Here is a 24,144-nt window from a genome sequence, read left to right as displayed (position 1 = left end):
CACACACACACACACACACACACACACACACACACACACACACACACACACACACACACACACACACACACACACACACACACACACACCCACACACACACACACACACACACACACACACACACACACACACACACACACACACACACACACACACACATTAAACATTCACACACTAGTTACGCTCAATAAATACGTTGTACGTGGAAAATGATTCAAACAAGAACATTTATCGTCATTGAGTGTTGTTGTACGTTACCTCTTGCCTGTCCCGACCAGGTACGTGTTGGTGCCCTGCAGTGTCATGGGCCCCGGGTTACAGCCCAAAACACGAAACAACCCTCGATGACGCTGCTCGATACGAGTTATCGCGGACATTTTCACCAGGACCACACAGACACAGCAGGACTTCAAGGACCCGTGAAAAATGCTCCTGCTACAGATGACACGGAAACTTCCTGTTCAAAAGTCACAATTTACAAAATAGAAGTCTCTGCCACTCAACGTTTGGATGTTTCTTTTGCTTCTGTAAATTCTATATTTAAATCACGGTAATGGAGGCACTTAAACACTACAGTGAGATTATATAGTCCTCTGTGTTCTCTAATTAATAGAGAGAGAGAGATTTAACACACTTTATTAAATTATCTAAAAAAAAACAACAACCCACTACATTATACCCAACACGTTTCACATTGCATGTCCTTCAGATGTCAGTTTCTGAAATAGTGGTTTAATATACATGTTATTAAGGCAATGACGCATTAAAGTAAAGAATATGTACTCATTGTGGTGAAATTAAGAAAATAAAAAGAGGAGATATTTCAATGAATGCCTTCTTTTGCCAGGAGTAAGGAAGAAGAGAAAACTTGTGGCTAGAAAGGATGTAGCTACTGCTGGAAAATAAAAATAAATTACATTTGATACATATTAGATGCTACCCCAACATTAAACCTACCTTACAATAATGCAAATACAGTAATTAATTGTTGTTCAGTATCAGCTTGACAAAAATGACACAGTATTGTTGTTCCCATAACCCATGCCACAGCAGGATAATCTGGCCATGGCTGTATCCCATCTAGACGTAACCAGAAAACACGTCCATAAAATGCATATGATGCAATACACTGTAATAGAAAATCCAATAGAAACTTAAAATTATGAAGGGGAAAAAAAACAGCATCATGCAGTAACTTGCAGAAATTCTCAAATATAGATTTTTTTTTTTTCCCTATCATGAACAGTTTGTGCATTTCTACAAAGACAGTCTCTTATGGTTAAAGTGTGATCTCCACTGTTACTGGATCTTTTAAAAAAACAGCTGCTAAAACTATAAATAAGGTCTTTTGTAACTGATGTTTCCAAAGATGGGTTAGCTGCGCTAGCTTGAAACAACATAAGCTTTCACCAATGTCAAATGCCAAAATAAGTAGTTTATTAAACTGTGTGTAAACACATGGTTGAGAATGAATGTGTATGCGTGTTTAAACACTCAGGACTTTGTGCTTTACTTAACAAACACATGAAACTTTATTATGGAGCTGCACTGGATCAAAACCGCTTCAGTTATTCAGTTGCAATACACACTTACAGTCTGTTAATGTTGAATCGAAATATCCACAGACTAAACTTAGTCATACAGATGAGCTTTTTAGTAATGAATCGATCTCATCATTGAGGTTTTAACAATGATTACTCGTACAGTCAAGACAGGTTACAGAAACAAACCGGCCCATCACAAAATCTCTTTTACAGCATATCCGCTAATGAATCTTTGCAGACAGTGCAGGAACAGCCTGATATAGGTTTACATGTTGGTGTAGGAGGTGTTTTTCGAGTCAGGCCCCTTATCCAGAACCTTATTCTCTTGTTTGCTTTGATGCTTCTTATTAAAGTGAATGTTTTTTGCTCTTGTGGATATTTATTGACCTGAACTCCTCCTTATACTCATGAAACTTCTTGATAAAAGCATGGATATCACTGTATTTGTAATCTCACATTAAAAATTAAGTCTTTATTTGTTTACATTTTCTATGCACAAGTTTACTGGAAGTTCATAAAGCACCACTGCACCGGTCTTGCATGCATTTCTCTTGCTGTCCACACTTTTTGTGTGCACAGATAACATTTTAAACACCAAATTAAAGTGGTAGTGCTTCCCAAGAGTATATAGTCTTATGATAAAAGTTCGGGTCAAGTTAAACATCATGATTTAGTGAGCGTTTCCTTGGCTTGGAAAGGCAGCAATTGTTTCCATGAAAGATGTTTAGGCTTTGTACAAGTCTCTAATGATCAGATAAACTGCAGTTGTCACAACTCATAGAACACAGTTCTATAACGAAGCACATACAGATTAGTTTAATAAATTCAGGTCCAATTAACTATATATTTAGAACAGATCTGTCCTGTTTTCTGTGCAATGTGCAAAATAATAGCCATGATGAGAGAGTAATTAAAATCTGAAACAATGACAGAGAAAAATAAAATGAAGTTTTTATAATTACACAAAATTAAAACAATACACAATTCCTAATTACCATTACATATAATTTACAGACAAAATAGATTCTTTAGGACATGTATCCTCTCAGAAATGGGACCAGTTTATATACAGAATGAGAAAAGTAAGAAGGAAGTATCACTGTGGCAGGACTTTGAGAATAGCGTTCACCTCTTCAGCTACAGTCGTCAGTGCAAACTCAAACTGATCCTGAGAAAGACACAGACACAGCATGTGTCAGCATGAAAAGAGATTGTGTGTTTCAGATTATTTGTGGGTATGTGTGTGAATATACCTTGGTCTGAACCATGCCGGGTCTCTGGTCTCTCAGGTGTTCCAGCGTAGCAGCAATATCAATCTCTTTTGCACCTGTAAAGCAAAGCATTTTTTATCAATATTTATACTGACCTCCACAATGTGAAAAATATTACTGAACACCCACTGATATCTGATAATCAACTTTCTTTGTCTTTACCTTTGGCCATTTTATTCAACACCATGTCAATCAAAATGTATGTCCCAGTCCGTCCAGCTCCGTCACTGATGGAGAAAAGCAAGATAAAAAAATAGAATTCAGCCAGACCGTCAGAATGAGAGTCCAAACTGCTGATAAAAACATCACAATAATCCACACGACTCCAGTCCATCAATTAATGTATTTTGAAGTAAAAGCTGAGTGTTTCTAAGAAACAAATCTACCATTACAGCCTTTTAACTTTAAAATACCAGTCCAGTCTACAACAATCCTTAATCCGCTGTAAAAAGCAATATTACGGATTATGGACATCTTAATGGATTTATTACAAAAATGCAGCTTTACGCTTCACAAGACATTAATTGATAGGCTTGAGTAGTGTGGATAACTTGTGGATTATTGTGATGTTTTTATCTGCTTTTTGAACTCTTATTCTGAGGGCACCCATTCACTGCAGATCCATTGGTGAGAAAGTGATGTAATGGTAAATCTCTCAAAATCTGTTCTGATGAAAGAAAAATACCCATCTAAATCTTGGATGGCCTGAATCTGAATACATTGTTGGGTTAACTGTTCCTTTAATAAACCTTGTCTTTTTTTACCCTTTAGTCAAACTGTAACAACTTGTTCTGCCTCTCACATGACTTTGTCTTCCTACTGATGTCATTATGACACCATGGGCAGGGAAAACAGCCAAACATGTTTTCTTCCAACCATCTGTCTTTTGGAAGTTGCGGCCACCGCATGACACAACAAACACAGCATTGGAGAGTAGGTGCATCTTTAGCTTTTGTACTCTTAAAACCATGTTTACTAAGCCAAAGTGCCCTGAATATGGCCTGCTGAACATCTGAGAGTTTGTGTTGGGTTTTAAATAAATATTGAAAAAGTAGTTAATGGTTGTCTTTAGACCAACGTTACTTTTGCGTCATCAAAGGGTAACGCACCTTTTGGGGGAAAACAAACGGATTCCCCTTATACAGAACTCGCTCCAGGGACCTTTTGTTTTTCATTGTTTCTGATTTGTACAGGCCTGTCAGAAACAATTTCAAACATATATTGTTTAGTCCTAGCCTGCGAATATTTCAAACGTAAAATCAGTTAACAGCCAAGGTAGCCTGCCTAATGAGAGCAAACGTTCTGAGTAGTATAGCTAGTCTACAACAAAACTGTCAATAGCTTAAATCAAGTGAAATATGATCCAAGTAAACCACCGACTCCTCTTGACATGGCCTCATCATCTAGTTTATCAAACTGTGAGTGTGTTAATGACAAATAATAGGATGCTTGATAATGGTAACGTTAGATGTCTGAACAGTCTGTATTTCATTAATCCAGTTTTCGACCATTTCAAAGGGACACCTCTGTAAACACCGTATCCAGTAGCTTCTTTAAATACTGCTCACGGTCCTCTGCCGGAAAAGAGAGTGTGTGTGTTTGTGCCATTTTTGCTATCAAGAAACTAGAGCGAGTTCTGTATAAGGGGAATCCGTTTGTTTTCCCCCAAAAGGGGCATTACCCTTCGATGACGCAAAAGTAGCGTTGGTCTATAAGGCATTTCACTCGTGAATGTTTCCAATATTTCATGGCAACAGAAAACATTTTTTTTATTTTATGTTTTAGTAAAACACATTGGTAAATATCTATTTTTATTATCGTGCACTGTCACACAAATATGAAAATTATTGAATATCCTTTTTGCTTTTGCTCATTTAGTGAACATCTGTTTTGAATACATGATTTATTTACTGTATTTTACTTCTTGCATAAAATATTTTATAAAGTTGACAGAAGTTGTGGATTCTCTAACTGGAAGTAATATTACATTATAAACGAAACGTTATATCAAATATCACATTATTCAAGTGTGTGTTTGTACTTGCCTGCAGTGAACAATGACAGGGCAGGATCTTCCACGGTAGCATTTGTTTACTTTCCTATTGGAAAGAAGTTATACATACAATCATAAACACAGACACACACACACATGAAACCTGATGCAGCTATAAGCTCTATAGAAAAGGATGAAGTGCTGAGTATATTTTATGTAATAAAGTATATAAAAAAAAATGAAATACACTACTGTTCAAATTTTGGGGTCAGTAAGAAATTTTAATATTAATATATTTATACTTAAAGGCATTAAAAGAAGGTTTCGACATCAAAATGATAATAAAACACCATCATTTGAGGATTTAGGGATTAAAGAATATTAATTACATAGGACAAATCTCACATGTTGTTTTTTTTTTTTCATGTTGAGAGCTTTCCATTGTCTTCCATTGACTTTATACTAAGCTAACAATATTTTCCATCCACAACCCCTGAACCTAACCCTAATACACACCTTTTTGATTTTCATTCAAACATTATTCATTATTCTATTAATTAATTTCTTAAACAGTTCTATTTACTAAGCTGTTTGGTCAGCACAGTATAGACAAAACCTGATCCGAACAAGCATACAGTCATATTAGCTTCAGATATGTTACTGGTTTATGCTTATAAACCCTGTTGCTAGGTTTATTCAGATGAGCGGGAGCAGGGCCAGGAACAAAACACAACCATTCTGATTGGAGAAACACTGAATAAATAAGAAAGACAGAGAGAGCAGTGAACTGTAGTTAAGAGGGGAAGAAAAGGAATAAATCATGGGTCAGATGTTAGCAGACAGAAAGGTTGAACAGATTTAGGGTAAAGAGAAAGAAAGGGGCTGGAATCCCAGGGTGCACTTGGATGTAGAGTCGCAGTTGTCAATGATCACTTTTGTGACTATGCAACTGGAGCCAGTGAACTAGCTGCACGACCACAAAAATGACACTGGCAACCGCTCAGGAGCTGACAAACACACACACACACACAAACACACATAGACTTGCACAACACACAGGAAACACATGCACACGCTCATGCTTTCATAGGCGTACCTGCGGAAGTCAAGCAGGGTTTGGCTGGTTTCGGGCGTTTGGTCACTTAGCCAGGTGTGATAGTGGAACTGCGTGACCGTACGGGTCTCATTAGTCTGCATGTTCTTCAGATAAAAACTCCGAACCAGGAAATCATCACACCACACATGCTCAGAAACCAGATTAACCTACACACACACATATGAGGAAAAAAAGAGTTAATATACCAAACAGCATGACATAGCAGTGAAAATATCCCTACACTGTGGGCAGGATAGAAAAAAATATATAATGTTTTCTCTTGGTTCATTTCTCTCGGTTCATGTCAAATTAATTTTTGATATATAAGTCGCACCTGACTATAAGTCGCAGGACCAGCCAAACTATGAAAAAAAGTGCGACTTATAGTCCGGAAAATACGATAGCTATCCTCACTCTGTATATTCAATATTTGCATGTACAGTACCTCATAAATGTGGTAGAGATTGGAGCCTTCATCCGGCCAGTAGTGGTAACACTGCTTCACACCGTTCTCAGTGAGAGGAGTAAGCATGACAACCACCACACAACCGCTCTCCCAGACCATCTGCAAGAGAACACACACAACATACACACTGCATGACCATCTGCACGAGAACACACACATTACACAGACACATCCCGTACACACTCTTTATGACCATCTGCACACACACAGACTCACCCAGACCTTGAGTTAGAGATCACACATGAACACACTCCCCAACACGATCTACAAGACTGTCCAAACCATTTGTGCAAGCTTACAAACAATAATGCAGTTTACCTGCCAGAAGTCAGCCACGGTGGAGGGCAGTGGGCCCTGAGTGGCAATGTATGCAGGATTACGTGGGTCATGATCCATCTAAGAGTAAGAAACAACACAATCAACCCCTCTGCATTACATAATCTGAATGTGGTTTCAATAATACACATGAGAAAGAGAATTGAAACACAAAGAATGAATTACGCCCACTAATAGTGTTGGTTATTTGGATGCACTGTCTGCATCATTATCCCAATTCATTTATGCAAATCAGCTAATGCTGCAAACGTGTTAATAAAATCTGGACTGCATACAACTTGCTTCATGCAAATTTACCATACTGCATGGTTCTGAGAGATAGGTTGACGGCTAAATATTTTGTTAAATAACTTTAACTGTGACAGCAAATAGCAACCAGTTAAGTGTCTTCAGCATATAATGGTGATAAAGCAAGTCTCAGTTTCTTAGTTTTTTCATGGTCCAGAGACAAGCAATGCCTTCTATCCAAAGTAATTAACTCTAAGTATTTTCTACTGATGCAGTCACCCTGCAGCAAACCTAATGGTTTATCTAGTATGTGATATAGTAGTGTTTGCACTCTGTATGTAGTGTGCTGATTGAGCTAGTTTGTTGCTTTCTGCTGAAGTATTGTATGTAGTTTTGGCTCACGATTGGGCTGGCATTGATGTAGTCCGAGTTGCCTTGATTGTTCTCCACCTTCAGAGTTATTCTGCAATGATCATCTGTATAAAACAAACAAACATTTTATTGTGTAACCTGAAAAGTTCAGTTACATCACAGAAGTTCAATAACACACTAATGGTTACAGTACTTGAACAAACAAAGCACCCTGTAAGTGGATATGTTTGTTTGTGTGGGACTCACAGGCTATGACTGTGCTAGCACGGTTTTTCTTGACATTGCCATCTCTCTGGCCAATGGTGGTGGCATTGGGCTCAGCCTGGTATGCACACAGAGCCTCCCACTCCGACTCCAAACGATTCTTATTTTTCAGGTGGTCCTCCATATATGCCTATGTGTGTATACAGAGACACATTCAGGATGTTTTTGAGAGTATTGTACAATTATCCAATGGTAAAAGAGAATTCACTAGTCCCCAATGAAATGGAAACTCACACTACAGTGTAAATAGTTTGGAGTCCGTATATTGTTTATTTTTTTAAGAAATTAAATAATTTATTTCAGCTAAGTTTAATAGCTGCTTTGCCACCACACAAATGAATTTAACTAGAAAATATGCAAATGAAAAATAGTTATTTTAATTCAATTTAATAATTGTAATTCACTATTGTAATATATATTACACAATATTTAATGCTTTCACTGTTTTTTTATTAAATGAATACAGCCTTGGTGAGCATAAGTGACCTCTTTTTAAATATGAAAAAAAGACATTATACATTATACATTAACCACTAACAAAAAATAACAATCTAATGCTTTTTTACATACCAGAAATATCTGCGCATTCTCATTTTTATAAAACAATAATGAACTTCATTTGTCAATCCTCGCTCTAATAGCTACTACAAATAAACAACAAATAACAATAATAGATTTGAAAAGAAAAAAAAAAAATCTTATGATTTTAAATAAGTTAATGAAATTAAAACAAGATTTAAAACTACATTGTAATACTTAGGAGTTAATGTCTTATTTTTTATCCTTACATTGGTATTTTACAAGACAATACATAATGATACATTCATAAAAATAAAAAAAAAGGTTTTAATGTTTGTTAATGAAGATATAAGCTTTGCCATGGTACCAGTTATCACTGAATAGAGGCATCTGTGTTGCATTTTAAAATTTCAACAGTGTTTTTGTGTTGGTTTATGTACCAGTATCATGTGACCAGTAGAGATGTCCATGTTGGAGTGGGCGGGCTCTTCGCTCCAGGAGGAGGTGCTAGTGCGTGCAGAGGGGCTAGGCAATGGGCCGTCACTCAGCTGAGAGGACAAACTGTTTATACGAGAAGAGTGAATAGGCTCCAACTTCTCTACAGGAGGTTTTACTGCCATTCGCTGCCTACACAGTTCCTAGAGAGAGATGGAAATTTTGAATTTATCAATCCAGGAAATAATCTCAAACAAACAGCCCTGCACACACACACTCTCTATGGTACCTGGTAGGAAGCAGTGGCATCAGTGGTGGGGTCAGATCCAAGGTTGGTGAGCTTCTCTTTGAGTTTGTGATGAGAGCGGTGACGCAGACAGTAGATCACACTGGATGCCAGCAATACTCCAGTTATACAGATGATGGAAATCACAGTCAAAATCAGAAACTTCAGAGACTCGGAGCGACTGTACTTAGTGGGAATCTGATTCAGTTTGCTCCTCTTTAAAGAAAGACAAAGACAAGTCGAAATAAAAAAAATGTGAAAGTGCATTTGTCTTTCTAAAGCCAATATATATTACAAAGACAATGCTACAGTTATGGTCAGAATGTGTTATTATTTTGTTCTTTATTTCTCAGACACTGGCAGAACCTCATGGAGAACCTTTCGCCATCCTTTTGAAGGTGATTTAGATCATATTGTGAACCTGGGTAGGTTTATTACATGATTCAAATGCCTCAAAACCTTAAGATGTTACTAGGTAAACTATTAGACATCTTCAGCTATTTTGCAGGACTTACGAGCTCCATTCTGCAAGTTCCTTGAATAACTTTTTGGGGGTTCTCCATATATGATTCAACCAATTTAAATTTTTGCATCGATTTGATTGCCAACCGTATTTATACAGTATATTTTAAACATTGATATTACAGAATTGTATTTTATTCCATTTGGATATTAACTTAACAATGGGAATATCACACCTTGGGAAAAGATGACAATGAAATGAAATGAATGAAATAAAGTGGAAAGAATCTTACACCAGTGACTCCAGCCTCTACAATCTTGACTTCCACTTCTTTCTCTAATTCATGCTTCCGACTGACTGATATAAGAGGAGAATCAAATTTAGTGGACATCTGAACAGAGGCATTCGTGAAAGAAAAACAACAACTAATCTTGTATATCATGTGCATAGGTAACTCTCACTAAACTAACCTGCCATATTAGCCACATCCGCTGTAGTGATGTTCCGAGCATTTGGACGGACCTGAAATATCACAGCTGGGCTAACAACACTATACAAATACACAAACACACAGCAAATTATTTTTGAGGAATTGTGTCAGTGCCCAATAAATATTAAATATACCTAATATTAGTGTTTTAACCATATGTCACAGAATCAGCAGCATCATACACAACACAAGACCCCAACACTCTGCCCACCTGTCACTGCTCATCAACCACACAGTCTTTAATCCTGCACACTTCAGTTCACCATTGTCTGGTCCTGTCGTTCACTCCTGGACACTTACCCGACAACCTACCTGCATGCACTTACCTGAGCGATTCACGCTGACCTCCTTCAGACTTCAGTTCCCCACCTCCTGCTTCAAAATCCAGCTCACAAATACCAATGATCCCAAACCTGCAATAGATAAGAGTGTAATCTGCCACCCATCACCACTTCTTCGCCATCTGCTTCCACCAGTCCCTTGGCCCGAACAGCGAATGCAGCAAGTTCCAATTACAATGCTCTCTGTTCTTTGAAATGCAGCCACAGTTGTTTGCCAATAATAATAATTTCACTGTAATCTGGACAGAGCACTGCAGTGGGCATGTGCCATGTGGGATGCGAATGGGCCCATTTCCAAATCTTAAGTGGCTTTCACCATGCATTTCAAAGATGTCTTCGGTCAAACTACCACTTAAATATCTGTGCAAGATCAACTTTACCAGCTCCGTCAAGGAAAATCTTTAGTCACGGCCTATGCTCTTCAGTTCCACACTCTAGCAGCTGCTAGTGGGTGGAATGAGACCGCGTTGATCATATCCTGCTCCTCTCATTGGCTGGAACACTGGAGAACTTCAATAGTGGAGTGAGAACTACTTTGTGAACTTGTCAAGAAGACCGCATTCAAATAATTCCTTCAGAAATCAATCTCTTCTTCCGGAAATGTTGCTGTGTGTTCCACTACCATTGAGAGTCCTGCCACCAACAAGCAGCAAGATATTCTTCAAGAATACTGGCCATTCCAACCTCCACCTCACCAGCCACGGGACTGTGCAATCTACCTGCTGCCTGGGGCCACACTACCATGTGGTAAAGTCTACCTACTGTCCATCCTGGAACAAAAGGACCTGGAGGAGTGTATTGAGGAGACTCTTAAGCAAGAATTCATCCATCTATCCATCCACTGCTGCTTCAAATTTCTCATTCGTTGGAAAAAAGGACGGACGCTTGCACCCATGCATCGACTACCGTGCTCTCAGCTCCCAGAGGGTCAAGTTCCTGTACCCTCTTCCTCTTGTCCCCACAGCCCTGGAGCAGTTACAAGGAGCTTGCATCTTCACAAATTTGGACTTACAGAGTGCATATAACCTTGTTTGGATACATGAGGGTGATGAATGTAAAACAGAGTTTGTCACGTCATCAGGCCATTACGAGTAATTTGTTATGCTGTACAAACTGTCGGAATGAACTGTCCATCAAGGAACGGCAGTGCTTCTTTGGACTTGCAAACTTTTACAGGAGTTTCATCATCAGCTTCAGTAAGATCTGTTCACCTCTCATCTCCTTGTTACGCAATGGGGCCAAGTCTCTGTCCTGGAACTCCGAAGCTACGACCGCCTTCAGCCAACTCCAAAAAGTATGTTGTATTACTCCTGAACTCCACTTCATCGCCGAGACTGACGTATCCACAACTAGGGTAGAAGCAATGCTCTCTTAGGGGCAGGTTGAGCTTCCCAAACTCCATCCATGTGCCTTTGACTGTCCCCGGAGGAGTCCAACTAAAGCATCGGCAACTGTGAACCGCTGGCAATTAAACTGGCTTTAGAGGAAAGGTGCCACTGCCTGTAAGGAGCTAAACATCCTTTTGAAGTCATCACTGACCACCACAATCTTGAGTATCTGTGACAGCTGTCAAGCTCACTCGGCTATCTTCGTCACCAGATTCAACTTCACGGTGACTTACCGTCCCGGGATTAAGAACCAGAAAGCTGATGCTCTGTCTCGTGTATATCATCCTGAAGAAGATCCCACTCCTTCAGAGCCCATTCTAACTTCAGCCATCATAGTCAGCTCTATTCAGTGGTCCATCGATGATCAAACGGCTGAAGACACACAGTCTTCAGTTGCCTGCCTCCTGCTTCAAGATCCAGTTCACAAACACCATTGATCCCTAACCTGAGACAGATAAGACTTATCCACTGCCACCACCTCTGCATTGATCTATTTACCCATTACTGACCTGCTATCAATGCTTGTATGTTTCAACCTGCAATAAACCTGTTGCTTGGATAATACATTACCTGTGTTGCATTGTTCTGTTTCATGACACCATAAAACGTATAAATACAATTCATTGCATTTTTAAAAACTAAACAGTCACCCACTAAATTATTCTCAGACCTTAAAAAAGTAATGATGTAAAGGAAGTAGAAGGAGATCTTGTCTTCTGTATTGTGATGTACATTTAAGTGAAATTATTATTATTTTTTTTTCTATTTAAAAAAAAAATGTAGGTTGGGGACTTGGTTCTGTGCATCAGTCGTTGATGAATAGTGGCAGAACTGAATGCGAGCTTGCAGTTGATTGTAAGAAAGGGTTGAGTTTAAGTGGACTAAATGAGAAGTCAGAAGTCAGGCACCAAAGAAAATCCTGTTTTTCACCAGAAGATCAATTTATGATATTCTATTTAAAAAATATGAAGTAAATCATTTTTAAAAGATAAAACATATACATGAATAAAACATAGAAAAATGGAGAACACAGTAAATTTTCGTTTCATGCTGACTGTAACTATGTTTATAAATCTACTAGGATTTAAATATGCCTTCCATTATAACTTAAATATATATTTTACTCAACTTCATTTCTAAATTTACAATTATATTCTAAACCTATTCTCTTGTCCAAGATATCAAAATAAAAAAATCATGACTCACGAAAGCTCTGAGAAATCCGTCATTTGAATCTTCGCAATACGAGCCACCAAAGCCATCAGTTCCAAACCCTTATCAGTGGAAAGATTCCTGATCCAGAGAGAAAGAAACATGTTTTCTTTTTAAAAAGAGATCTTAAAAAGCTATTAATTCTACTGCAATAACAATTATAATAATAAGTAAAGCACAAAATTGTTATACAATATTGGGGACTTTAAGATTATTTTTAATGTTTACTTAATAATGTTATTATGCATTTATTAGGATGCATTTAATTGACCAGAAGCTACTGTAAATATTGTAAATTTATGTTACAAACAATATTTCAAATACATGCAATTCTTGCAAACTTTCTACTACTCAAACAATCCTGAATCCTTATAAATGTTTTAGCACCAGAACAACACTTTCGAATGCTTTCTGAAGGATCATGTGACACTGAAGACTGCAGTAATGACTGCTGAAAATTCAGCTTTGTCATCACAGGAATAAATTACATTTGAAAATATATTAAAACCTAAAACAGTTATTTTAAATTGTAATTATATTTTCTATTTTACATTATTGTTTTTACTGTATTTTTTTTGTTGATGATCAAATAAACACAGCATGGTGTGGGAATTGTTCCCAGTACAGTATTGCTTATGAACTGACTGAATGTTTTGGCAATATTTTGTGTAGAAACTGGCCAATAAAATTTAACTGAGAGAGAAAGGAAAAGAGGGAGAGAGAGCTTCACATGTAAATATCTCACTCTGTGTCAGTAATAATGTATCCATATATGTCATTTTTAGCGTTGCTTTGGACATCCAGCTGAAGATCCTGTACTTTCATGTTTTTGCGGTGTGGTGCAGGGTTTTCCTTCAGCCCAGAGGAGGGTGCTAAAGCTGCTGCATGGAGCCAGCCTTCTACCTCCTCCACTCTCTCTATGGCCTTTTTCTGCATCCCCACTTCTCGTTGTGTCGTCCGGCTAAGAACGGTCTCCACAGACACACCCTGTCCCCTATTAACAGTTTCTGGTTCGGAGTTAGAGGTTTTATCCAGGTACTCCAGCAGCTTTCCTAAAAAGCCCACATCCTGCTTAAACAGGAAATAGACACAGGTGAATTGCAAATTAATTCCACACCATATTTATTTATCATTCAATCAATCCCATACAGGAAAATCTGAAAACCTGAAAAGTTGCCAATTCTAATGAATACCAGTTCTTTCAAGGTAGATTCTACTTTGACATTTTATTTCGAGGTTTGCAGATCTAACATTAAGAGTGGCCAGAAAACATTGGTGTTTGTGTATTTGCATAAAGTATGTTTATGGCCTAATACAACCATCACTAGTACTACCATGTTGTCCATAGTTCTCCTCTCCTCCACTACTCTCTGTCCCTCTGTAAAAGAAAAATCATGATCATTATAAATGCTTCTCTATGTATGAGTGAATGGATTTGCTTTAGAAGATGTTACCTGTCACAGGCGAGATGGTTTGGACTGTCTTCTGAGTGACAGATGAATTTTCCTCATCCTCTTCCCTCTGATTCTGAGCATTGTCTTCAGGGGTTTGATGCATTGCATAACTCTCAGGATGCTGGTTGTCATATTGCATGTCTTCTGCCTCATCCTCAGAGCTCTGCTGTGTCTCCAGGTCTCGGGGCGTTTCTCCTTGACGTGCCTGCTGTTCCACCACCTGCAGAGCGTCTGTGATAAGCACAGCAAGTTTATCCAGTTCTGCTGTCTTCAGACTCTTCACATCCACACTGTCCCTTCCCACATTACGCAGAACTTTCCAGATGAAGGATTCTGTGAAAAAAAGGGAATATTTTTTCACATTAAGATCTGGACAGTAATGATAATGATATCAAATTCAAATAATTCATAAGACAATTACTATTATTTAGAAAAAATTAGAAAAATATTTAAGGTAAAAATACATTTTTATTTTATTGCATTTTTTATTTTATATGTTCTATGTTATTTGCTCCACATGCCACACACCAAGATTTTGAAAGTACTTTTTACTTATTTTAAAATTACTAATTACTGTGTCACTAGTTAAAAAGCAACCCCCCCCCCCCCCAAAAAACCCTCTTTGCATTACACTGGGATATGTGTATTTGTAATTTTTTCTACTAAATTAATGAAAAATTACATACAAAATCATAAAATTTTGGCATGCTCCTCACATAAAGCTATTGTTGGAGTGCAACAGTCTATTCTGCACTTTTTCTATGGTACTGTGTGTTGCTTTATTGTCCATGGAAAGACAAGCTTTAATATTCTGCATGTGAACAGGTGCAAGAAGGAAAAGAAAATAACATCATACCATCTACAGGTGTAAGAGAGTCACTGGCGGAAGACTTTGTTGATCCATCTTTTAAGTAGAGTCGGTCCGTTCTGGATCTGTCCCTCAGATCAGGCTGAGATGGTTTGTTCTTGGAGAAATACTTCTGTAGAGCGGCTGTGAGCAGGTCTGACCTCTCTTCCTGCTGGGGAGCTTGTGCTGCATCACTCTGGTATTGACTGAGGTCAGGGTAGGACTTTGATCGATAGGGCACCTCTGGAATGAACTCAGGAGGGGAGGAGTCAGATTCTGGGCGATGATAGTGAAGCTCCACCCCCTACACAGGATGAATATACACATTTAAACCATTTTCGCCAACTATTATCATTTATATATATATATATATATATATACTAGTAAATTGCTGTGTTTGTGCATTTAACAAATTGTCCATTTTCCTATTCAAGATTTCTGTTTACTTTGATTTGATGAACAATTCTACTAATGTGTTCGGTCACCACTTGATGCCCAATGTGAATTTCTGACCTAACGCGAACCGAAACCACAGCCCTGGGACACACACACTTACGCACCTTGTGTGATGTTTTTGGAAACAGTCCCAGCTGCTGCAGGTATTTCAGGGTCTTCCTAACCTCAGCCTCGGATGATTTCATTCTCCTGTCTCCAACAGGAGTCCCATAACCCTGCGGCCTGTCAGAATATAAAAACAAGCCTAACTATAAGAATCATTTGGCAGGGCTATCACGTGTAATAATAAGAGATAAATTACATTCTCTGTAAAGCTTCTTTAAACTGTATTTATTGAGAAACTATACAACTATGACTACGAATGTATTATGAATATACTGTCTTGCTAAACCTCCTACTTCTATCAATTATGTATCATTTAATTCACTTTTACTCAGATGAACTGATATAACTGAATTGAGAATAGACTATAAAAAGCTGTAAAATTAACGTGGCGAGTATAGTAGATAATTTGGTTTAGGGGGATTACCACGAAACATGTTCATATTAAATTCTCACTCTGACATTTGATTAGTTTAATGAGTTAAAGCAAATCTGAGCACAGTGTGTGAGATTACTGATGCTTTACAACTGTAAGAGACAAAGGCTTTTTTGCAGGAGAAAAGTAGGAGACTCAGATAAAAGTCTCCATTTAATTTCTTTTAAAATATTAACATGTAATAAAAATGGAAACTTTTTATTGAATATTGCAGAGTTAATTATAAATGATTTATCTTTGCACATTATTATTTTATTAAAATCTATGTGCCCTCATAACGCTTAACAAAAACATTTAGTCTCATTCACTAACCATGCATGAAATCTGCCTATGAACTTTCTTCTGTACTGCCTCTGAATTGTCTTCCGTACTAAAATTTATTTGAACATTTATGGAAAAATGTAGGAACACCAATAACCACACATTCACAAAAATGCTGAGTAGCGTTATAAATCTGTTGAGATGAAATGTCATACATACATAAAAATAAGATGGTGCATTATAGTTTGAGCTGCAAGGTTTGTCTGCATAAATCTCAAGTCAGTGATAAATCAAATAATCTGCATAAATCTCAAGTCAGTGTATAGCTGGCTAATGAGAGCTCTGTATAAAAGGTTTTTATAGTCTTTGAGCTGGTTTTGAGGATGGTATTATGCTCGAGGATCTTGCAATTTGTCTTTAAGGGAAGTGAACATCTTTAAAGAACATGCTATTCTAGATGAAAACCCATACATTGTGTGGAAAGCCCTTATATGGAGCTGGTTTGGGCATGGTCTATGCAAATGAGAACTAACTGGCAAATGCTAGTGTGCTTTACCTGGGCTCTGGTAATGGTAGGGAAACTCTGCGTAGTTTTGAGAACTCGTTCGATAAAACTTGTTGTGTGATATCATCTTCCCAAGACAACCCTGCAGGAACAGAATGAAAGCAGAACAAACACTCATCTTACATGAACTGTCACACACACACAGAGCCTATGATGTGATCCTTGACTTCTGAGGAACTCTAGGTGTAGCCTTTATAACCATGGTGACGGTGATGGGTGCGGTTTTTATGGTGACATTAATGCACCGACCTCTGTGTGCCAGTTTCTGAAGCAGCGTGCGGAATCTTTGTACCGTTGCTGGCGTGACATCATACGTGTAGACGTCTGTTAGTGGCGCAGTCTCACAGCGGCCCAACATGCCATCTACAGAGAAAATCAAATCATCAGCCACTTTAGAATGACAGTTTTGTGCACGATACGTCATGCTATGTGTGTGTGTTTATATCTATTAAGAGTCTCAGCTTATTAGAAACAGTCACTAGGGCCAATTGAGACAGGACCAACAGGAGTCCCCGTCACCTGCCTGATAGTAAGATCACACTGTGTGTGTGCACAGAAAATTACATCTGCACCTTTATTTTATACTCACACGAGGGGAAACATCTCTCTGTGTTATTATTCGGTAGGCTATGCAAATGCAAATCCTATTTGTCAAAGTAGAAATTAAGAGGTAAAAATGAAATAATACTTCTTGGTTCAAGAATTTTTGATTAAAATATTAAATGGAAAAAATTTAATTAAATAATTAACCATAAAACTGATTATGTGTGTTTATATCAGCTATAAACGAGTCTAAACTCTAATTTTATAACAGATTTACTCAGTCTTTTGTTTTGTTTTTACATACTGTGAAACTGTTTTTGCATTTATACCAGACTAGTTCATCTGTTATGACCAATTTTACCTGTTTGTTTTGCCTATACATTTCCAAATAAAAAGAAGGAATCAAATAAGACAAAGGAACTTTCATTAGTACAATATTTAATTCACTTAATTATCTAATAATAGGATTTACACATATTTATTTAATGTGTATTACTATAATAATTGTTGATATAATTTATACAGTAACAGTATGTTTATATGTAATGATATATAATATTTGTGTTAATAAACATTTATATTATTATATATGTTTATGATATATGAGCCATTTCTATCTATTCATCTATTTATTTCTATTCAACACCTTTCACAGGTTATTTTGGTCATTTTAAATCTATTTCTTGAAACTTACTTTCATCTCTTCATTGTCAATATTAAATAATGAACACAAATCCAGAATATTTCTGTTTTCTTTTCTTTCTTTCTTTTTTTTAATAATTGAACAATAAAGAGTTGAAGAAAACAGTGATGTATCTTCTGCTATCAGGCCACACTGAATGAAATTAAAAATAACCCATTCATATGTGTAAGAGAGTAAGTTAAGTCTGATTGGCTGATATCGCCTGGCCCACATGTGAATGATTTCATTCATATTACCCTCTCGTTGACAGAACGTGGGAACATATTATGCCATCAAAAAATACTGACTTTCAACCTTTGCGGAGAAGAATTTAATGATATTAAACACAGCATGGGTGTTGGTGTTTGTGTTTTTGACAGGACGAGTGAGAGTCTGCATTTGTTGTGACATAAATGTAAAATGCATTGTATTTATGATGATGCTAGACAACAAACACACAGCTGCTAAATCCAGATGAAAATAAAAGCCGAGTGCTCGATCAAACAGCATGATGCATGTCATCTACAGAGACTGCAGGTGCAGAATGGGTGTGTGTGTGTGTGTGTGTGTGTGGGACTTACCATTAAGACAGATTTCATAGTTCAGACACAGACCCTCTTCAAACAGGCAGCCTGAGAGAAAGAGAGAAAAATAATTTTAAGAAATAGAAATAAAGGGCCACAAAAAGGACAATTATCAAAATTTGAATAATTCTCAATTCTATTAGAATCGTGATGTCCAGATCACAGAAACAATGATAATGACACAGAGAAAGAATATTGTTGTAATCACTTTCAGATGGATAAAGGATAAATACATTGACAACTGATCAGAATCCACCCAAATTGAAAAGCTTGAACATTTAAAGAAACAAATGACAAAGGCATTTCAAAGAATTACAAATGAGAGCTCCTGGGCACTGAAAAAAGTGATTTTGGAGAGTTGTAAATATAATCTGTGGAATTCATATAAAATGTACATGATTATTGCAGGCAGCCAACGAATTCTAAAGTAATGGGTAAATTCTACATATGCTACCCATTCATCAACAGTAAGAACCATCACATAGAAAAATGCAGTAAAATATACCCCCAAACCGTGAGTTTTTTTGCTTTAAATTGCGCATGCGTCAGGCTGCGTTTTTGATTGAGTGTGGACTCATATAAACACTGAAGCAGTGTTAAAAGTAACACTGAAGCAGAGTTGAAGTTAATGAGATAATTAAGAAGTTAATTGGGTCATGATTGACCATTATTAAAGACATCTGATGTTAACAAGCAGTCTCACCAAACTAGAAAATCACAATTTGTGTGTTACCATTATAGTGGTCAATGTTTCCTTTAGTTGGGTTCTTGAACCTTCAGATGTTTACTTTAGACTTTGTGGGGCTGTGGTAACAGAATGATAACAGACAGACCAGCGCAAAGACAATCATGTGTGCTATTGATTGTTGTTTGAACTAATTGTCATGGAATGACCTGAATGTGTCAGTTCAAGTTTCTTTAATGTGTACATAAATTAAGTGGTGGTGGGGGGATAGGAATCCAGCATTTTTTGGCATAATATGAGATGTTTTTAAAAGTTAGTTCTACATAAAGAAAGAATTATTACGTTTAGAAACACAGACATCAGGAATCAGCGTGAGCATCACAACAATGGTGACCATCAAAAAAACATGTTGTAGCCAATAAAAACTCATCCATTGCTCCCATCATGCATTGCGGCATGAATAAATTATGAGCTGAACTGTCTTTTTAACTTTTTAACTAAATTTTATTTTTGCTGAGATATTTTTTACCTTATTTTAATGAGTAAGTAGCTGTTGAATATATACATAAATGTGAGGTATTGTTACCCAATTTATGCAAGCATTTAATAGCTTTTTACTTCAGATAGTTTATACTCAATATATGGGATTAAATCTACCCCACCAAAGTCGATGCAAATTGTTACCTCACATTTATTGGGTAAATTCTATAGATTAGTTTTTACAGTGGGTATTAAAGAAATCTGAGCAATCAAATCTTTTTCTCTGGGCTGCACGCTGCCTTTGTACCATGGGCATTGCTGTGGTACAACATATCTCTGCAGGTGAGGTTTTAGAAGAGGGAGGGCAGAAAAATGTTAAACATCCCTTCACAGCATTTTTGCGTATATTCAGTTGCTCAATATCCTCATCCTAACAGCTGGGATTTCTTGTTTCTTAATTAAACCAGCTGAGACAGATGGCTTAGCTCTGCACAGCCTCATCACACCTGCATAAAGACCAACAACCGAAAAACATCACATAATTATGTTGCTGTTACAAAAATCTGTCATGAAGATGATGATATAACTTTACTGTCAGACACTGTCTAAAATTTCTGTTGCTCACTGGTGATGGTATTACCAAAGAGTGTTTGACATTCATACAAATCATTCATAGTAAATTCTTCTCACACAAACCCTCTCACACCAAGTGTCTCAGCAGAAAATAGCTATTTCTCAGGATCTGAATAGTCATCTACTCATCTACCTCATCTACTCATGTGTGATTAACAAGCCGTGAATCCGTTCTTCTGGTTTTATTTAAGCCTGATTCTTCTTTGCTTCATCTGTTCTGGTTTTAACGTTGACTGTCATGATTGTGTGTTTAAAAAAACTCATCAATTATAGCTGACCCGTTTCAAATAATCAGCGAAATTCTGAAAGTCCTGCATGTTTAGTCTGATTCATAAAATAGTCTTCACAGCTTGTGTATTGATATATACATATATATTTTAAATAGCAAAAAAGCATTATGAATTAAATGTAAGATTAGATTAAATAAGGATTTGATTTAAAAAAAGAAAAAGTAGCAACAGAGCCCTAAGATGTTTATCTAGATAATCATTTAAAATGAGCTAAACAGCCCAGTGGACATATAGCCTAATGTTCACTTGATTTTTATTACTTACTTTAAAAATTATAAATACCTTGTTTAATCATCCAAATAATCCACATATAAGTATTTAAATAGCTCAACAATTGGAAAGTTAATATACACACACCCATCTCATTCTTCATAAGATGCTTGATTGTATTCACACAAACAGGATGCACCCACACATGACACATATACACATAAACAACGTCATAATGCATGCTTGCTTTTATATTTCTATTAAAACCTTTCTGTTACTATGGAGAGCAGTTTGCGTGCTCAGTTTTGGGAGAGGCAGTGTGAAGCTGCAGTCACAGTTCATCAGAATGATGGTGGACAGACTGTCTCCTCACTGACATCCTCTCAAATACATCCACTGACACTCATGACTCATCAACTAAAATGATGAGACACCGAGGTGAGTTTCCTGTGTAACCGTGATGTCAGCTTCTGTATGAGGCAACATCTGAGGGCTGAGTGCAGAAGCTTGATTGATAGACAGACAATAAATTCTGTTAACACTGAAACAGCATATTTTATGAGTGTAATATGTGCTCTCTGTAACTTCCTGTGGCAGTATCTACACTGTTCAAAATGTATTATAATTTTACAGGAAATTCCAGGCAACTAATTGGCATGAATTTAACTGCAAGTAATATACAGGTAATATACTGTTATTTAAGACATTAAAGTTATGTACTGTATTTATACAGCAGTGCTACTTTGATTACAGTAGCATTATTACAGTAAAATGCTGTAATTTATTATAATTTATTGTATATTTACTGCAACTCAGTTGCCATGAATTTCCTGTAATTTTACAGGAGAGAATTACAATTGAATCTTCAACAATTAAAAACAATGACATCTTTTCATTTTTGTATTAATACACTATGCAACACCACATATTGCAAACTTATATATTCCAAGCAAAATTATGCATATTTCTTTTTGACAAACAAAATTACAATTTTACTGAAGAATCTATCACTTAAGCTACTTCCTTTTTTTGAATGAGAATTATTTCCAAAAGGCATACCTTCAGAGTGCTTTATTTTATTTAACAGAAAAACCTTTCGCCAAATGTTGTATCACTTTAACACAACTACCAGTTTATATTTGGTTTAAATCAAAGATTTATTTTAATACAAAAACAAAATGAGAAAAAAATATTTTTTATATTTTTGTTTTAACATTTTTTGTTTATTATTATTATTTTTTTACATAAAAAGGATACTTGATTATTATAAATAATTACAAATGTTAATGTAATTATTTATTATCATTTTTAAATATACTATCGTTTGATATATTGCAACATTTTTCTTTGCTTATAACATTTGGCCCATGATCAAGTTTGATTTTTGGCTCTTCAAAATAAAACGTTTGGGCTCCTTTGAAACAGACAATAGAATAAAATTGATAAAATAAAACAATAATAAATATGGCATTAATGCATAGATTAAAATGTCACCAGGAAACAAACAGATATAATTATAGAATAAACTGGACTTTCACTATTAAATGAATCATTCTGTGCAACGGTTTAACTCAGGTTTTAAATTTGCCCATATATTAATTTTACACAATCAATAAATTAGATTTATCTGTAACTGCAATATCACTCTAAATGTAAAATTTTTATTTATTTATTTTAATTTTTTAACATAATTCTTAAGCCTTCGAACTGACAAAAATCAAGCATAGAGTAAATTAACTATAAATTAGGACATAAAAATTATTTAATTTCAAAAGTGTTTTCATATTTTTTGGCTAACTAGTTGTAGTCACACCAGACATCTCAGTTATATATATATATATATATATATATATATATATATATATATATATATATATATATATATATATATATATATATATTCACCTTTGAAAGTCTTGGAACTCCTGTTTTACGCTCTGAGTCCTGATCTTTTGACTGACTACTATGTCAGTTTATAATGTACATCCATTCAGCCATTCATGTGGTCTACAGCAATCAATTCAATATGAAATAACCATCCTGCAACCTGTTGCCATGGTTGCAGTTTCTAATGACTGACAGTCAGAATGACCTTTTTCTGGGCTGGGTTTCTGACACACACAGACCCCGTATAAACTCTGTTATTGTGGTTCATGCTGTGAGCAGGGGCGAGCTGTAATCTGTGATGCTTCATTTCCTGTGCTGCTGCACTGTCTGCAGACAGAGGCCCTCCTGAACACACAAACCATCTGATGTTTAGACTAATAACATGATGAGAATTTGTCATGATAAGATAACAGGCCGTGTGTCCACAATCGTTTCTCAAGCTCTGGACCCAATTATGTAATGACCCAAAGACTGTATGAAGTTCAACAGCTTCACAGTCTCTCATTACAAGACTTAAAATCACTGAATGTAAACAAGTAACCAAGCCATTTCCGAGAATGGAGAGACTGTTGGATTTACCCGTGTTGAAATGAAGCTTAATTATGATATTCCATTCCCTGTCGATTCTTTATTCGCTCAATAAGGAAGATCATCTCATCCGCCCGTCAGATTACACACAAACTGTCCACAAAACAGTCACGAACCATCGGAATCGACTCGGAGGGGAGACACTGAGTTCGCGCTCGCGCTTCTTCTCACCTTCCCTATGGAATTCCACACACACTATAAAACACTTACCGAATTTTCGATCTGCCGCGGAGGCGAGACTGGCCCGAAGCGCGAGGATTGTGAGAAAAAGGTGAAACGATTCCATTCTTCCGATCACGCGTCCATCTCATCTGCTCGTTATGAATCCATTCCAACGGTGTATTTCCTTCTTTCCGCGAGGTCTGAGTTAATGGAGGATGGATGGAAACGGTATGGAGAATGAGGGAGAAACGGGAGAGAGAGTGAAAAGAGAAAGGAGACGTCAAGCGTACGCAAAACCTGCCAGCGCTCACCGCAGTCCGCGCGCCGCTAGAATCAGCACTGAACAGCGACTCGCCTCTGACGTCACGGACACACGAGCACGCTAGTGCTGCTGAGGCAGAAGACAACATTACAAAAACTTAGACCGTTTTTTTAAATTTTCCTTCTAATTGTGGGTAAATTAAAAAGTCTATCTAAAAACTACATAAAACCAAATAAAAACATTAAATATATAGGTAGTTGCCGAGGTAACGTTTCATTTAGTTTAACTTCATATACTAAAATTACTACGAGT

General features: G+C 36.7%; 1 protein-coding gene across 1 annotated transcript; it reads right to left on the bottom strand.

The window, feature by feature from the left end:
• Nucleotides 1–2,143: 2,143 nt before the first annotated feature.
• LOC113038669 (receptor-type tyrosine-protein phosphatase N2-like) lies at nt 2,144–23,906 on the bottom strand. The gene is made up of 24 exons (XM_026196268.1): nt 23,882–23,906; nt 23,619–23,770; nt 18,633–18,683; nt 17,076–17,189; nt 16,818–16,908; nt 15,567–15,684; nt 15,016–15,310; nt 14,160–14,492; nt 14,040–14,083; nt 13,451–13,776; nt 12,700–12,786; nt 9,745–9,824; nt 9,567–9,631; nt 8,815–9,027; nt 8,531–8,728; nt 7,554–7,701; nt 7,338–7,411; nt 6,690–6,767; nt 6,351–6,470; nt 5,906–6,072; nt 4,862–4,915; nt 2,979–3,043; nt 2,799–2,872; nt 2,144–2,713 (listed from the first exon to the last, which is right to left on the bottom strand). Exons 2-24 carry the CDS (start codon nt 23,692–23,694, stop codon nt 2,642–2,644), a joined length of 2,943 nt encoding a protein of 980 aa, XP_026052053.1. The 5' UTR covers nt 23,695–23,770; nt 23,882–23,906; the 3' UTR covers nt 2,144–2,641.
• Nucleotides 23,907–24,144: the final 238 nt, after the last annotated feature.

Source organism: Carassius auratus, chromosome 2 (genome assembly GCF_003368295.1).
Source record: "Carassius auratus strain Wakin chromosome 2, ASM336829v1, whole genome shotgun sequence".
Classification (NCBI taxonomy): domain Eukaryota; kingdom Metazoa; phylum Chordata; class Actinopteri; order Cypriniformes; family Cyprinidae; genus Carassius; species Carassius auratus.
The sequence above is the reverse complement of the archived record's forward strand: the minus strand, read 5'-3'. Positions and strand labels throughout refer to the sequence as shown.